General features: G+C 36.3%; 2 protein-coding genes across 4 annotated transcripts in view; both read right to left on the bottom strand.

Moving 5' to 3' along the window:
- Positions 1 to 7231, bottom strand: part of LOC121992531 (aspartyl protease APCB1-like) — a 38210-nt gene extending 30979 nt beyond the window's left edge. The window contains exons 1-5 of one of the 3 annotated variants that reach the window (XM_042546988.1): positions 6766 to 7231; positions 6368 to 6550; positions 5409 to 5465; positions 5219 to 5320; positions 4736 to 4879 (exon numbers count right to left, since the gene is read on the bottom strand). In XM_042546988.1, coding sequence (XP_042402922.1) covers positions 4736 to 4879; positions 5219 to 5290 — 216 coding nt within the window. In that variant the 5' untranslated portion in view covers positions 5291 to 5320; positions 5409 to 5465; positions 6368 to 6550; positions 6766 to 7231. Of the gene's footprint in view, positions 1 to 4735; positions 4880 to 5218; positions 5466 to 6367; positions 6551 to 6765 lie in introns of all 3 variants that reach the window. The other 2 variants (XM_042546987.1, XM_042546986.1) reach the window with 2 other exon arrangements.
- A 101-nt stretch (positions 7232 to 7332) lies between these two features.
- Positions 7333 to 12178, bottom strand: LOC121992530 (ankyrin repeat-containing protein At2g01680-like). Its single transcript, XM_042546985.1, has 3 exons — positions 11181 to 12178; positions 10562 to 11103; positions 7333 to 10392 (listed from the first exon to the last, which is right to left on the bottom strand). The coding sequence occupies exons 1-3, from the start codon at positions 12133 to 12135 to the stop codon at positions 9577 to 9579; spliced, it is 2313 nt and encodes a 770-aa protein (XP_042402919.1). The 5' UTR covers positions 12136 to 12178; the 3' UTR covers positions 7333 to 9576.
- Between the last annotated feature and the right edge of the window lie 6025 nt (positions 12179 to 18203).

The raw sequence follows: 18203 nt of genomic DNA, 5'->3' as shown, positions 1-18203 counted from the left end.
AATATTGAAAATTTCTCATGACATTCTTAGAATAGGGAAGAGTTTGTTTTTGAGCCAGAAAATCCTTGATTATGAAGTTAAGTAGATAGACGATGAAACCTTGCACGAGGTACTTGTCGAAGACCATATATAGACTTCTGAAGTTGACACACATGTGTTGAAAGTTGTGGGTGAATGAATCCAGGAGGTTGCTCTATATAAACAGTTTCTTCAAGGTGTCCATGAAGGACAGCATTGGAAACATCTAATTGGAGTATTGACCAATTAGAGCCGACAGTGATAGATAATAGTAATCTGATAGCTGTAATTTTAACGATGAGACTAAAAGTATCATTGAAGTCAGTACTTGGCTGTTGATTAAAGCCTTTAGCAACAAGGCGAGCTTTGTAACGTTCAATAGAACCATCTGCACAATACTTAATTCGGTAAATTCATTTAGAGCCCACAATATTCATAGATAGGGTACGAGGAACTAAGCTCTAGGTTGCATTGTGAAGAAGAGCATCAAATTCTATAACCATCGTAGCACGCCAATTTAGATCTTTGACTGCCTATGTAAAACTAGAAGGTTCAACATAATTTGACGAAGCAAAAAGAGCACGTGGAAGAGGATAACGAGTGAAAACTCGTTAACATCGTGCATAAATATTGCTTAGAGAAAGCATCCACCGAGGAATATCATCATTAGAGCTACTTGGAGATGAGTGGTCAGACGGATGAGAATCAGAACTAGAGAGTGGATCACCACTAGACGCCGAGTCTACAAGAATTTGTGGAGATGGAGTAGGACCCAAGATACCGTCCCCCCTTGTACTCTCAATATGTCTTGAAGAATCAATATGTAGGGCTTCTAGTATATTACTTGGTGATATTAGATAGTTGCCTTGATTATCTAGAGGATATGAGGTAGCAACTGCAAACGGAAATAGAGATTTATCAAAAGTAGCATGTCGAGAAATATATATCCGATCGGTCGAAATATGGAGACAACGGTACCCATGATGCAAATTACTATAACCAAGGAAAACACATTTAAAAAGTGAGGGTTTAACTTGTGCTTAGAATAAGGTCGTAGCCAAGGATAACATGCGCAACCAACACTACAAGAAAAATCCTCATAGACATCGATTTTCCACCGCTGTCTATTACAAAATCGATTGATGTCTATGAAGGCGATGTAAAAGGTCTGTCATTTTAGACATCGGGTTATAACCGGTAGTATCACTTAACGACACCGGTTTTTGAATCGGTTATGAACCGATGTAGTATCACTTAACGACACCGTTTCAGCAACTGTGTAAAACTGATGTAATATCAGTTAATGACATCGGATTTGGCAATGGTGGAAAAATGATGTAATATCAATATTGTTTAACGACACCGATTCGATTTCCGAAACAGTGAAAAATCGATATTATACAATATTTTAATAGTACAAAACTTAGTTAATATTATTATACATCGGTGTATCTAAACACACCAAGTCAATATCCATGTAACCAACACATAAATATTATTCTACAACATAAAAAGATAATAGATATTGTACACATCAAGTCCGTATCCACAAATTACACAAATATTCTTCTTACAACATCAAAAGGTAATAGATATTATACACATCAAGTCAGTATCCATAACATACACATAATATTCTTTTTACAACATCAAGGTAGTATTCGCAATTTACATTCCATGCAAATGCATGCATCATCCAAAGTTTTCCAAAATCAAATACCTTTCCTACTCAAATGTAATCTAGCATGCATTCAACCCACTCGAACCGCACTTCATCAATTTCAACTCTGGAGTACTTGAGATTTGTAAACTGTAAAAACACATAAATAATATATTAGTAAATCAAGACCAAAAATCATAGTTGAAAAAACAGTAAGCACCATGTAACAAGATGACTAATTGGAATGCTTAAAAAGAGAAACGTGTTGGTGCGGGAAGCATCCGACGATCGAACCTAGGTTTTGATTATGTCAAAGGGTTCAAAGTTAAGGTGTTTTGTTTACTAATATATTGAATGAGCGTTGCAGGAAAGTCCTAAGGTTCTTAGGCAAAAAATCCTAGCTGTAGTTCGGCAAAGGGAAAACCCTAGGGGGCGGTAACCCTAGGTCACAGGGGGTGGTAACCCTATGCGGAAAGTCTTAGCGGGTCGAAGCTATGGGAAAAATCCTAGGGGGAGGTAACCCTAGGTTGAAATCCTGGTGTCGCGAACCGGGTAGAAGTTTGGACGGGTCATGGACAGGACGTCCAGCATGAAGACCGGAAGCATCGGACGTTGAGCAAAAGTCCAGTCGGTCTGGAGGACCAAACGGGCATCAGGTAATCTCTCCTGAGGGGAGTAGGTGAGGACGCGCTCCCTGGAAGAGGGAACAGTAGGCGTTGGTTCGACCTAGGGTTTCCGGTGGAAATCCGAAGTCAGAACCGGACAGTCCGATGACTGTTAGACTATATATTTATGATATTATGTGCTAACTTTGTGTTGTAGGGTATTTTTGGGACTAACGTATCTTGCAGGTACAAAGTAGCAACCTTAAGCCTCAGATGAACAGTGCCCGAGGCGCCTCCATGGAGCTTAGAGGTGCCTCGGGTGCAAAGCAAAAGCTGGTTGCGAAGAGGAGCTGGAGGCACCTCCATGGGAGTTGGAGGCGCCTTGGACTGCTGCTTGGAGGCGCCTCCGACGGAGCTGGAGGCACCTTGGACTAGGGCTTGGAGGCACCTTGGACTGGCATGGAGGCACCTTCAAGTGGATCAGAGGCGAACTTTTCAGCACCGATCCACGCGGTTGACTCGGCGTGTTGGAGGCGCCTTGGATGGTGTTTGAGGCGCCTCCAGCAGGTTATATAAGGGGAGTTCGAGCAGCACCTTTGAAGTATCGATTAACAAGCAACCCTTCTGCATCTAGCTGCTAACGAGAAGTTCCGACAAAGCTACAGCAAGTTCCCGACAACCCAGCACTCCGAAATCTTCAATTTTCTTATCGTCGGTATATTTTTTATTGCTAATAATTGTACTTCAAATTGTGACTCTTTTAACGATATTATAGTTGTTGCCCACCGAAAGCGATCAACGATCGTGGACCTTGGAGTAGGAGTCGACCAAGGCTCCGAACCAAGTAATAATAACTTGTGTTCGCGTGTGTTTTCATTATTTCCGCTGCTTAATTCTCTATCGCTTTACGAATCTGAAACGAGTGAAAGCCATGAGCGCTATTCCCCCCCCCCCCCCCCTAGCGCATCTCGATCCAACAAAACGTTCATCAATTATCTCAACCACATCATATACTGATAGATCTATCATTCCTGGGAACATAATATAATCCAAATCAGAAATTATTACAACGAAGTTTTCTCATAGTTGCAATTTAATTAATCAGTACTTATCTACGACTTACAGTATGTATAAGCAGAAAGATACAAACAAAAATAAATTTCACCCAGTTTGAATATCTAAAACACTATAAAAAAAAGGTTATTTGTTGAAATATATGCAATTTATAACCTTAGTATTAAACACTAGTTCTTTACAAGTTGAATACTGAACTGTAAGCCTTTTTTCACTAGAATTATTACTGATATGGATATTCTTACAAGATTTATAGTTTTGGTCATTAGCTAGAGGGGCTATATGTATTTTGTTCAAGTATAAACTTAGTTGTATTCCAAGATAATTAACTATGATGCCTAAATCACATTGGCTGATGACAAATCACCTTCATGCATATAACCTATGAGAATTGTATTGCCACATCAAAATACATCCATGTTTCAACAAAGGTAAGAAAAGAAGCCAAAAAACTTACATGTTGACAACATATTTCCAATCTTGAATCCAGGCGAGAGAGAGAGAGAGAGAGAAATGTTATGCTGCATATCTTACCTTCCACACACCACGAGCACCTAAATTTTTTTTTCGATTTGAATTTTTTTTTTCTTAATACTATAACTCAATCCCTAAATCCTAAAAGCAAAATCTTATTGACATAACCGAGAGTTTAAAAATAATAAAAATCACTGTGAACAATGCTTTAAGCATCGCCCACTCTGGGCGCCCAAGATAAAAAAACTTATATATATATATATATAGTTCAGTATCTAACATATGAAACTGTTATTTTGTTATTTCTAAATGATTCTAATTTCATCAATCCTACCAATTTGAAATAACCTACTTAAAAAAAAAAATTTCATTCAATTCCAATACCAATTTTGACAAGAATGTATAGGAGCTACAACTAATTGCTATTATTTTATCAACTCTTGGAGTAACAATTCTAACACACTATGTGAAATCCTTTCATTAAATACATCAAAAAGAGAGAATTATTGTTCAAGTATAGATTTATACAGATTGTAGAGTTCACTCGAAAACCACTGCATGATAGATACCCCTTTATCTACACATAAAAATTTTATGTCTAAACATCAGAAAGTAGGGTATGAGTAAAAAGCCTAAACCAGAGTCAGATAATGAAAATCAAAGAATAAATTGTGAAGGCCAAGGAGTGCCTGAATGAGATGTAATCGGACTTGTTGGCAAATGTGATTATTCGTTTAGTTTCTGGTTTAGGCACAGGAAAGAGATGTTTAAGGATGTTTGCAGTCCTTTGACCAAGCTGTAGTTATTCACAATGAAGCAAAACAAGTTTGTACAAAGCTGTAGTTTGTACAGATGTTTCACAAATGTACAAACTACGCAAGATACAAAATTTACTTCTACATACCACATTCAGCAACTCAAAGAATGCAGTTGGACCAAATGGCAAGTGGCAAATGACCAAATTATCAGGCTCACCACGATGTTCATGCACAAAAATAACATCTGTATATTCATGCGCTCGGCAAAACTCAATAATTTCTGAGATCACCTACAGAACAATGTATAACTGTATCAGTTGATAACAAGAAAATATTTATAAAAACATCCAACAAATAGATACGAATCTCTAACAATATAGATTTTTTTTTATAAAAATGGCACTATGAAGTTTATTTTTTAAACAAGCTTCAAATCATAAAAATGAGGATGACCATGCTATGCAATGGATTCCCATATTCTTAGCGTTAATAAATTTCATCCCACTAACAAAATATCAACAAGTATGGCAAAATAAATGAGTTAATTTGTAAAAAGCAATAACTAAATATAATGACACTTATAAGTGCATGCCTCAGTTTTATACTTACAGAAGAATTGAGGAACATACCTGACTACCACGGTTCATTCTCGCTGCGTTGGGAAACACCAATTTTAATTCCAAAATGAATAGCATAATCATGTCAAACTTACGGACAGAGCTTTGATGCTTCTACGAAACAACACCAGGTGAAATATGACTATTGGGAGGGTACATAAACACACTTTAACAAATTGACCAAGACGCTGGCTTGGCTCACGAGATGTAGTCAACAAAATCTTTGGATCCTTTTCTGATGCGGTGGCATACTCATCCTCTATAAAAAAAAAAGAAAAAACATTAATCAGAGTAATCCAAAAGACTAGCAATATGTTTCAAAATTCAATATTCAGCTTTGTACACAATTTTTAAGAGAAAAACAATTATGAAGTAATCAAGAGATAATTTAACAAAAAAAAATACAATGAAAGGATTGAACCTAATATGTTTCAGAATCCAATATTCAACTTTGCACACAATTTTCAGGAGAGGCAATTACAAAGCTATCGAGAAAAAATTCAACAAAAATTACAATGAAAGGACTGAACCTAATATGAATAATTTTCGTTGATATTCAAAGGTATTTTTCTCCTAATTGAATGCACTGAGAGACTCAAGAAGAATATTGAAGAAAAAATGCAGATGACCAAATATTTGAATACTTGAGATAGAAACAACTGTAGCATTTTTCCATTCGATCAAGAATGAAGGAAAGGTAACCACTTCACAAAATCCGCATGAAAGTCTAGTCAATATTGAAGTATAACTTCATACAGAAAATTTGTGGACTATACAGAAGATTTGTGGACTCCAAAAGAATGAAACAAAGAATTTATTGTTCTCAGTCAAGCAGTAACTCAATGTGGATATAAGTTGGATTGGCAAGGCATTGAACAAACTCCAACTCAAGAAGAAACTGCTGGCGACCATCATCAGGATCCTTGTAAGGATTCTTAAGTCTGTAGAAAAATATTGTTTAGCACACGCACCAAAAAAAAAAAATCAAAACCCTCAAATCATAGAAAACTAGGAAGAAAACACTTGCAGAGAATAGGAATCAGTAGGTTCATCAACATCATCTTTGCTGGAAGCCATTGCTTTTGAGCCCAGATAAGAAACCTATAGCTGGCAGAATTAGGAATCTAGGAAGCAGTCTTATTGTCTAAAATGGATTATTACCAGGCCAAGCTCGTTACAAACCCATCTCTGCTCCTTTGCACTTTGGTGGTCTAACCTAACAGAAGGATAATACTAAAGGATTTCAAAGATATCGACTTGAGGATACCAAGCACTTCACACAAAATTGCAGGAAGATATAACACAAACAAGCACAAGTATTGCTCCACCACGTAGAGTTGATTTCTGCAACAAGCATCCCATAATGAATGAAGAGGCAGTAAAAGAAAAAGCAAGGCAATTTACATAAAATCGCTTAAATATATAATAGTAGCAAAAGCATGAACAAGTTATCCTGAAAATACTAATAGCATGAGTTGAGTTCAGAACGTAAGATCCCAACTCAGAATCTTGAACTACAAGGAAAAAAAAGAAGAATAAAAGCGAGAGCTTTCAATTACCATAAACTTAGTGATTCTGACCAAGAGAACTGTGAGAAGCACAGATCTGGTAGCCCTAGGAGGCATTGAGAGGGGGAATGCTGCTAGGGTCAGTGCCAGTAGCCAGATCTGGGAGCTTGGGTTGCATCTGGTGTCGCCCGCCTCTACCACTCCCATGAGAACTGTGAGAAGCGCAGAGAGAAAGGTCGCGAACAAACCCAGAGAAAGACATTTTGTTAAAATATTCCAGCGGCGAAGAGGAAAGTAGTGGTGGCGTCGCGACGGTATACCGGTGCGATATAGGTTTAGGTTGGGAGGGAAGAGTGAAGTGTTACAAATTTTGGCTAAATATTGGTGGAAAAATTAAATTATTTTATTTTGGTTCATTAACACCACTTTTAACAACGGATTTTTACTATCCGATGTCGTAGATAGAACAAGGAAACTATCATAGACACTGGGTTTTAAAAACCGCTATTAAAATCGATGTCTATTAATGAAAAAAGGGCACTCATAGACATCGGCTAAAAAAACCGATGTCTATGAGCGAAAATCTGCGCTCATAGACACCGATTTTTGGAAAACCCGATGTAAAATACTCAAAGACATCGAAATTTGCTTAAAACCGCTGTTGTGTCCACCGATGTCTATGAGGATTTTTCTTGTAGTGCAAAGATACGAAAGAGAGAGTAATCTGGAAGACAATTATAAAGTCTTTCCAAGGGACACTTATTTTGAAGTAGTGGAGTGGGTAAACGATTGATAAGGTATACTGTGGTTTGGACGACATCATCCTAAAATTTAAGTGGAACCGAGGCATGATTAAGAAGAGCTAAGACAGTTTCAACCATATGATGATGTTTTCTTTCGACGAATCCATTTTGTTCAGGAGTATGGGGACAAGAGACTCGATGGATGATGCCAGAGGAAGTAAGATGACGATGAAGCGCTTGATACTCTCCACCCCAATCAAAATGAAGGGAGAGGATTTTACGATCAAAATAGCGCTCAACTTGTTTTTAAAAGGGTAAAAAATATCAAAGAGATCAGACTTTCTTTTTATAGGAAAAATCCAATTAAGTAAACTTGCTGAAATTGTTAATAAAAATAACATAATAAAGAAAACCTTGATTAGATAGAATAGGAGCAGGACCCCACACATTAGAGTGAATAATTTCTAAAGGAAAACTAGAAGTGCAAGAAGAAGACACAAAAGGTAATTTATGAGATTTTGCTTTCATGCAAGCTTCACATAAATGAGAAGAGGAGACTATAGAAATTGGAAAACCATACTGGTCAATGATATTCTGAACAACATGTAGAGACAGATGACCAAGACGTGCGTGCCAAGAAAATTTATCAGTGCGTTCTCCAACAAACGCATTAGTATAGGTGGGCTGAAGATAATAAAGACCGTCTTTAATATTTCCTCGGAGTAGAATATTTCTTGTTGTGAGATCCTTCACAAGACAATGATGAGGATGAAATTCAAAGAACACATTATTATCAAGAGCAAATTGACGCACAGAAAGTAATTTTTTGGTGATAGAAGGAACATGAAGAGTGTTGTGCATACGAAAAGTTCGATCACATGAGTAAAAAGATGTATTCCCAATGTGAGTAATTTACAAACCTGAGTCATTACCTATTTGTACCATGTCGGGTCCATCATAAGGTGAAGCTTCTATGAGAATATTATACTCCAGTGTAACATGATGAGTTGCTCCAGAATCTGGATGTCATCTTGGGTTCTCAAGAGTCGATGAAACTATACTTGGAGAGATAGAATATGAGAATATAATGCTCCAGAATGAGATGACTGGGCTGTAGAATGCCAAGAAGGTGGTGGTCGATTTGAAGATGCATGCTCTCCTTATGAAATAGTTGGTTGTCTCAATGCTGCAGGACCACCAGCAAAATTTGAGTCAAATCTTTTAGAACATTGAATACGAATATGCCCAGTTCTGAGACAAATTTGACATTTTCTCTGACTATAAGACCAATCAAATCTTCTAGAGCAATGAATACCAGTATGACCAACGATATGACAAGTTTGACATCGGTCTAAACTTTACTTTTGGCCACCTTGATGTCGTTGAGTATCTGACATCGAAATGGATGAAAAGTAGCGGTGATGGAACCCCCGGATTGTCGGTGCCAAAAATGGCAGCAAAGGACGTCAGCGCCGAAATCAGCAGCAAAGAACGTCGACACCGAAATCGGCAACAAAGGATGTCGGTGCCGAAATTAGCAACAAAGGATGTCGGCGTCGAAATTGACAAAGAACGACAAAGAGACTTTGGAAGAAATCTAGAAGGTAGAGGGCTATTTGCTGGAGATAGAGAAGGATATGAAGAAGAGCTAAACAAAAAAAAGGTAGATCCGCTACCTTAGCGGTCCCCCTAGTGCCGACCCTGAAGAAGAGCTAAACAAAGCTGCTATGATTGTGAGCAGAAGAAATTAAAGAAGATGGAGAAAGCAGATGGAGAAGAAATGAAGGATCATGGCTTTGATACCATGTAGAAAATAATAAATAGAGGAAATAAATAATATAAAACTTTTTGATTATATTATTATTAAAAGCCAATAGATTTATTTATACAAGTTGTCTAAAACCATAAAGGAAAGACTAAATATGACATACAATCGTAAACATAGTAATATAATAGACTTGAAAATATTATTTTTTACTATTTGATTAATATCGATATGGATTGTGATGTCAAATATAATAAATCTCAATTGATTGAAATCAATTAGAGATTATTTTCCATTATTGTCATTAGATTGGGAAGTTCCTAATGGTTGTTGGCGAAGGTGGTAGCGAAAGTATTAGATTGGGGAGTTCCTAATGGTTGTTGGCGAAGGTGGTAGCGAAAGTATTTGCGAAGATGATGGCGAAGCTGAAGGTATTTGCGAAGCTGATGGCGAAAGTGCTTGGGCCGGCTGTGAGTTGTGGGGTGTTGTAAATTTCATGTGATCAAAGGTCTGAGATCTAATAAATTCCCGTTGTAATATCCTCAAATGCACTGACTTAGAATTCCCACCTGTAGCAGGATCTCGGTTAACCCTCTTCTGACCCAACGAGTAACCTAACTTCATCTTTAAGTAGCCCGAGGAATGCCGATAAGCAACGAGAATGGCAACCAATGGCGGACTGCAAACTATTAGGATCACAAGAATTGCAACCCACTCAGAGTCGGGCCCAACGACAGAGTACACGCCGGTAGCAAATGCCACACTGAGGGAGCCAACTGCAACCCACACTAACTTCATTGCAGTCATAAGGGACTGCAACCGGACATCATGATCTAGAGAACCAGAATATATCAGTACGAGTGCTACTGTGATGGAGCTAGCCATGGCTAAGGTGTCTGAGATCAAGAATGCCTTGAAGGCAGCTCTGCTCGATAGAATGGCCATCCCTTCATCTGATCCAGAATCGTTCCTGTATCCTCCTGGTAAGGTGAATGCAGCTGCGAAGGTGACTGTTGCGATGAGCACAGCAACGATAGCAAGATTGTTGGTCAATGCTCGATACCGATCTATTTCTTCATCTTGACTTTTCCGCATGTGGTTTCTTATGTGATCGACTCGTTGCGGACTGAAACGCGAACCGTATGAGATTAAATCTGTCATAATGTTATACTGCAAAACCAAAGAAAATAGTTGTTATATCAGACAAAGCAATCTGAAACCTGTAACTGAATATTTAGAGAGTAAGAGAACGCTTAAAAGGAACTCATAATTAAAATAGAAACTGGAAGATAACCATTATATTACCTTGTGAATTACATATGAAATGATGAACACTTACCATCCGAAGGCTGACTCCTGTTCTGAAATTCAAGGAAGCAAGGTCGACCGGTGTGAAACCTGAGCTGTTCATGAGGGCAGAGTTCGCGATTCGACTGCTTAACAACACTCGAATCATCTTCTGGTCTTTTGCAAGAACCGCAAGATGCAAAGGCGTGTTTCCTACACGATCTTGTTCATTGAGGAGCTCTTTGGCCGAGGGAGAAGAATTGAGAACGTACTCCACCACATTTAGATTCTTCTTCTTGACGGCCACATGAACAAAGTTGCGTCCTTTGTTGTTCTTCTGTTCCAAGGCATCAGGGCAACGCACCAAAATCTCCTCGATCATGTTCCGGTCGCCTACACTTGCTGCGATGTGGATGATGGCGAAACCATGTTCGTCCTTCATGTAACCTGCAGTGGCATCTCGTTCCAGAAGCAACCGCAGCATGGCAACATCTCCCTGGGCCGCTGCAAAGTGAAGCGGAGTGCTTTTGGAGTCTTCATCTTGATGTCTCAGACACGAAGGAATATTCTTGTCTAGTATCATATTTGTTATTTCTGTCGAGAGTAAACAACTCAGAAATCGATATCTAATCAATCTTAATTGATTTTGAGGTAGGAAGTAATTAACTCACTGTGGCTTCTAAGTACAGCAGCGTGTAGTGCCGTCTGATCACGAGGCCCTTCGTGCGAGACTTCTTCGTCGGAGACTGCCAGTATTTTCTCCACAATATCTGGCAAATCCCTCTCGGCCGCCATGTAGAGCGCAGAAACGCAATATCGGTTGGTCATGGTCACCAGTTTGGGAGCCGACGACAGAAGCCGTTCCACAACAGAGACATGGCCACCTATGATCGCCGCATGTAGGGCGGTGTTCCCGATCTTGTTGTCCATCAGCATCCCGTCTTTCTCAACACCATCAGATGGTGGCCGAGGGGGCTTCTTGCGCATCATCCGACGGTGCACAAGCTTGACCAAAGGAAACCGCCGTTCCACAACAGAGACATGGCCACGGATGGTTGCCGCATTTAGGTCGGTGTTCCCGATTTCGCTGTCCATCGGCATCCCGTCTTTCTCAACACCATCAGATGACGGCCGATGGCGCTCCTTGAGGATCCCAGGGGGCACACTCTCGGGAGCGGCACACGGAAGCCGTTCCACAACAGAGACATGGCCACCGATGGTTGCCGCATGTCGGGCGGTGTTCCCGATTTCGTTGTCCATCGGCATCCCGTCTTCCTCAACACCACCAGATGACGGCCGGTGGTGCTGCCTAAGTCGCTCATGTCGCTCGATGAAAAGATTCACTATATCGAGATGGCCGGCGGCCGACGCCAAGTGCAGGGGCGTATCTCCGCTCTCGTTGGGCAGCTGGAGGAGGGAAGGCTCCTCTAGCTCGCTCACTTTCCTGGCGATCTCCACATAGCCGTGCTTTGCGGCGATGTGCAGCGCCGAGTTGCCATCGATGGTAGCCTTGCCAAGGCGCATCTTGTCTGTTCGAATAACTCCTTCAATGAATGTTGTATCTCCGGAGGTTGCTGCCTTCCACAATTCCGGGTCCATGGTATCGTGGCTCCTCCCTTCCTCCATGGCCTCAATTAAATATTACACTTTAATTGGCATATTGGTGGTCTATCCTCCGCATATGTATATAGAGTCACTTTGCCTGAAGTCCTGTTGCAAGTCTTTCCCAAGTCTTGCGCAGGAACTTTCCACGAAGGTGATGGGGAACAGAACTTCTAGTTAATTAAGATTAATTATACATGTCGGTAGCACTTGATATAATTATTGTTTTTATATATATTACACTTTATCAATTTTACGTATAAATAATATAAACGAAACACAGTCACATCAGTTACATTAAAAAAATCATTTTAAATGAGACGATTATCTCGTTTGGAATAAGGCGGTAGAAAGCAAACATGATTGGCTGTGTATTTTTTGCACTCATTATTTTTCATAAAAATAAACATGTCTTTGTCTCAACATTTGTTCAATTCCATTAGGAATCTAATTTGTCCATAGTAAATGATGTAGCTCAAGTAAAAACAGATTGATTTATTTATGAAGAAAAGTATCTTCGATTATTGCTAATCAGTCAATAAGTTAAACTAGCTTTATAAATATATCCTCAATATTAACATAAAAATTTAAAATATTTATATTTTAATAAAAAAATTTAATAATTTCAGTTAGTCTCATTGAAATTTCTCACTGACTACCAAGATAAATCGGAAAGTGTGTGCGACGACCAACTAACATCCTTTGATTGCGAAATTCTTAGGTCGTAGTTGAGAATTGAATCGTAAATATTTGGATGATAATTTAAATATTTTACCATGACATCATGCTGCTTAGGACTATATTTTAATAAACAAATCAATAGGAAATATAGTATATCTCCACAAATCGGACTAAACTTAAACATCCGTATTCTAAAAAAATTAAAATTATCATTGTAATTTTTTCAATCATAGTAAGCGTAGCTGATAAAAAAATTTAAATTTAATCCAAAATAAATTTTATTTTGTAAATAATTAACTTAGGATGTAAATTAAAAATTAACTTTAGTCAGTGAATTAAAAAATATTTATCGTTCAAATTTATTCTATATTTTTTCTAAAAACACATTCAAAATTTGATATAAGAAGAATTTTATTTTTAAAATTTTATCATTCAAATTTGATAAAAATTATGCACTAAAATTATGGGCAGTAATTTTAATAAATAAAAAACTAATTTACTGATTAACATTTTAGCCTGCAATTTTATTAAATTTGGATGGTAGATAAAAATTTTATAATTGAACTTTCTATAATTGTTATACTCTCACTCCTTAACAACACAAACAAAAAACGACTTAATTCTACGAAATTTAAGGACAAATATTTTTCATCCTAAATCAATAACAAATTTAGTGACAAAATAAAATTTTATTCTAAATTCATAACGAACTCTGTAACTAAATATTTTCGTCCCAAAATAAGTAACAAATACTATTGTATTGCAAAATTCATTTTCAAATTGTATCGAAATTAAATTTCTATTCCAAAATGGATTTGAGTCCATATCAGGCCCAATGTGAGTTTTTTTGTTGATTCTTTGATTTTGCTTGTTAACATCTATAAAAAGTCAAAATAAATAATGGACACCATATTTGAACTCCTTGCAATTTTAGAAATCCATAGAAACTGAAATGGGTGTAATCAGAGCTCTCTAGGTCCATCAGTGGGTTTTGACCGAAACCCACTGATCGATCTAGAAAGCTCCGATTGCACCCATTTCAGTTTCTATGAATTTCTAAAATTGCAAGGAGTCTAAATATGGTGTCCATTATTTTTTTTGGCTTCTTCAAATGTATTAAAATGTGATTAAAGATTGACTAATGTTATTCCTATATTCTGTCGACAGAGAAGAGAGAGAAGTGAGAGAAATATAATGAAGAAAAGAAAAATAATAGGAAAAGTCAAATTATCAGGAGATAAAATAGGAAATGTTTTTAAAAAAAATACATTCTTTGATAAATACTAAAATAATATACGTCTTTTGGTTAATTCAAATTTTTAAGTGCGTCCTTAGATAAATTGCCTATTAATATTATGGACTCAACACGTACGGTAAATCACTAGTCATCCATCGTAATATTAATATTGTCGACTCAACACGTACGGTAAATTATTGAAGAAGCACTGGGTCAATATTATTAATACGATGGACTTTACACGCCAGCAAAAGCAGTGGTGCAGCTTTTCATTGACCTATCTTAATATTTATGGACTTTACACGCCAGAAGAAGTACTGGTGTCCCATCTTAATACTATTATGGTGGACTCTACACGCCGGCGAAGAAGAGGGGAAGCACTGATTCTCCTCCTCCTCCTCTCCTCCCATTTTCATCTAACAAAGTCTACTTAATTAAGATTAATTATACATGTCGGTAGCACTTGATATAATTATTGTTTTATATATATTACACTTTATCAATTTTACGTATAAATAATATAAACGAAACACTTCGGCAGCAGCTGTCATAAAAAATATATATATAATCGTCCCTTCAAAATGAACTAATGATTAATACATAAGCTATTATCATAATAAAATTTAAGAGTTAAATCCTAATTAATAGTCGAGTTTCTATCTTTTCTTATTCAATAGTTATCATTCGGACTAGTAATCTTCCTGATTTATTTTCTTTGTATTAATCCAGAAAAACATACAAATCATCTTTTGTCACGATAAAAAAAAATAATCATTTTAAATGAGACAATTATCTCGTTTGAAATGATTGGGTAGAAAGCAAACGTGATTGGCTGTGTATTTTTTACATTCATTATTTTTCAAAAAAAATAAACATGTTTTTGTCTCAACATTTTTTCAATTCCATTAGGAATCTAATTTGTCGATAGTAAATGATGTAGCTCAGGTAAAAAAGATTCATTCATTTATGAAGAAAAGTATCTTGGATTATTGCTAATCAATAAGTTAAACTAGCTTTGTAAATATAGCCTCAATATTAATATAAAATTTTAAAATATTTATATTTTAAATTATATTTTAATAAGCAAATCAATAGGAAAGATAGTCTATCACCACAATTAATCTGACTAAACTTAAACATCTGTATTCTAAAAAGTTAAAATTATCATTGTAATTTTTTCAATCATAGTAAGCTTAAGCTTAGCTGATAAAAAAATTTAAACTTAATCCTAAATAAATTTTATTTTGTAAATAATTAACTTAAGATGTAAATTAAAAATTAACTTTAGTGAGTGAATTAAAAATATTTATCATTCAAATTTATTCTATATTTTTTCTAAAAACACATTCAAAATTTCATATAAGAAGAATTTTATTTTTAAAATTTTATCATTCAAATTGATAAAAATTATCCACTAAAATTATGGGCAGTAATTTTAATAAATAAAAAACTAATTTACTGATTAACATTTTAGCCGCAATTTTCTTAAATTTGGATGGTTGATAAAAAAATTTATAATTAAACTTTCTATAATTTTTTTACTCTCTCTCCTTCACAACACTTAAAAAAACTAATAATTTAGGGACGAAATTTAGGGACAAATATTTACGAACTTTACAACTAAATATTTTTGTCCCAGAATAAGCAATAAATAATATTTCGTCACAAAATTCATTGCCAAATTGTAACGAAATTAAATTTCTATTCCAAATTCTACGACAAATAAAATATTTGTTGACAACACTACAACAAAAACCTTCATAGACATCGGTTTTCCACCGGTGTCTATTTCATTTTCGACCGATGTCTATGAAGCCGATGTTAAAAGTCTGCCATTTTAGACATCGGGTTAAAACCGATGTAGTATCACTTAACGACACCAGTCTTCGAATCGGTTATTAACCGGTGTAGTATCACTTAACGACACCGTTTCATCAACGGTGTAAAACCGATGTAATATTGTATGTTAATAACACCAGTTTTGACAGCGGTAAATGACTGATGTAATATTAGTTAATAACACCGGTTTTGCAACAGTGGAAAATCGATGTAATATGTATATATTTTTACAGCACAAATTTGATTTCCGAAACAATAAAAAACCGACAATAACAAAAAAAAATACACAAATATTCACAAATTATACAAATATTCTTCATTCAATAATATCCATAAAATACACAAATATTCACAAATTATATAAATAATCTTCTTACAACAATATCCATAAAATACCCAAACATTCTTTTTACATCAAAAGCTAGCTAATAGATATCAAAATCAAGGTAGAACATTCTTTTAACACATCAAGGTAAAACCGCACTTCAAATGTAATCTAGCATGCATTCAGCCCACTCGAACCGCACTTCATCAATTTCAACTCTGGAGTACTTGAGATTTGTAAACTGTAAAAACACATAAATCCACCATATGTCAAATAACTAAAACAAATTAAATGTGTACATGTATCAAATAAAATAGAATACTGAGTTTTTAAAAGCTGCTGTGGAAGAGAACGAATATAACATAGAATCTAAAACTTTCATATATGACACTTAGTATATGCTGCTTAGAATATAACATAGATAATTTGCTCCTTCTAATTCAAGTGTACAGATTGATAAGAACCGACAACATCATACAACAACTTACTAGGCATGATAATGGTTGAACAAAGAAATATGACTACACAACAAATCCAGTGAAGGAAGCATAGAAGAACAAAGCTACCTCTGATGAAGAGATATACTATTTATTGTACTACCTCTGATGCCATCTTGGTATCCTGAATATCCTGCACTAAGCCCCCTATTTTTTGTGATTTCTGCTACCAACCAGAAGAACTTCATTGTGATTTCTGTGATTTATTGTACTATTTATTGTACTACCTCTGATGCCATCTTGTTCCCTCTATTGACAAGACCATCAGTAGCAGTCTGCGAAGAACTTCATTGTAACAGGCTATCGCTTCTGCATAATTTCCCTGGTGTAATACAAGAGAACTATCAATTTCCAACTAGGGGCAAAGACAGCAAAGAAGATGATAGACAAATTATATGACTTTCTTCCATTAAATGAGGCAATATGCAATAACTCTCAAACTAGCAATGAAAAAGGCAGATATAGTACTCTACCTGTTGCTTGTATATAATAGCCAAGTTGTTGAAGGGCGTAGATATCCCTGTTGTAACTGCTAAAGTTGCCTTATAGAATGATGCAGCAACACTCATCATGTTGCTGCATGAAGAGAAGTTTCATTAAGAAACAAAAATAAAGTATCCGCACAGTTGTCATCAAACATTTCTAAAGCTTACCAATCCATGTATATGTTGCCAAGGCTTGACAATGCTTGTGGATGGTTAGGTTGTAAAGCAAAGGATGACTTGGGAAAAATTATTAAAATGAAGTTATTCAACAAGGAAAAAAAACTTAAGAGAATAAAAATATCCAAATTAAAAAGTCACCCTATAATGTCCAGCGTCTTTGAGAGCATTCCCCTTTTAATGTGCAAGAAAGTCAATCATTAACTAACCTGTCTCACCATCAAGAAGGATACCACATTTTGACATATTAGACCATTATCAACTTACCATATTATTGTAAGCTTCAATAAAGGTAGAATCACAGTTGATAGCTTGCTTGTAATGCAGAATTGCCATCTCAAGTTGACTTTGTTCATAATAGATGCCAACAAGGTTTCCTGCGTCCAGATATCCCCAATGCATAGTTGACATAATAAACTCTCTTCAGAGCATAGTTTGCAGCAAAGTTATCCACAAAATCAAAAAGAGATTAACAGTCCAATGACAAATGATAATCAAAGTGAAGAAATAAATAAGTAGATAATAGGTTCCATTATCACAACAGTTCACAGAACCTAAACATTCTAAAAATACTAAATCTAAGATTTTATTTTAGCCCTGGTCGAAAAGAGTACTCAGTTACTCCACAAGTTTGAGCAACAAGGGTGACTTAGCTATGTGCCACTGTGATGATAACCTACATTGACAGTGACAAAGGAAGAAGAGGAGAGATAAGTGATCATGGGCTTCTTTCGACCAAGGTTTTGTAAACGATCGTGGCAAAAGGGCTACTATTCAAATGGGTGAACAAGAGGAGGACGTGCTTGCTTAGCTCGCAAGAGAAGAGAAAAGAGATGGGCTCGCTTTCTACC

The sequence above is a fragment of the Zingiber officinale genome, chromosome 6B (genome assembly GCF_018446385.1).
Source record: "Zingiber officinale cultivar Zhangliang chromosome 6B, Zo_v1.1, whole genome shotgun sequence".
NCBI classification, from domain to species: Eukaryota; Viridiplantae; Streptophyta; class Magnoliopsida; order Zingiberales; family Zingiberaceae; genus Zingiber; species Zingiber officinale.
The sequence above is the reverse complement of the archived record's forward strand: the minus strand, read 5'-3'. Positions and strand labels throughout refer to the sequence as shown.

Excerpts from the sequence above, each read along its gene's own strand:
- LOC121992530 (XM_042546985.1), bottom strand. The coding sequence starts at position 12,135 with ATGGAGGAAGGGAGGAGCCACGATACCATGGACCCGGAATTGTGGAAG. Across the intron at positions 11,104-11,180 it reads TGCTGTACTTAGAAGCCACA|AAATAACAAATATGATACTA; the intron begins GTGAGTTAATTA and ends TACTCTCGACAG. Across the intron at positions 10,393-10,561 it reads CAGGAGTCAGCCTTCGGATG|TATAACATTATGACAGATTT; the intron begins GTAAGTGTTCAT and ends TTGGTTTTGCAG.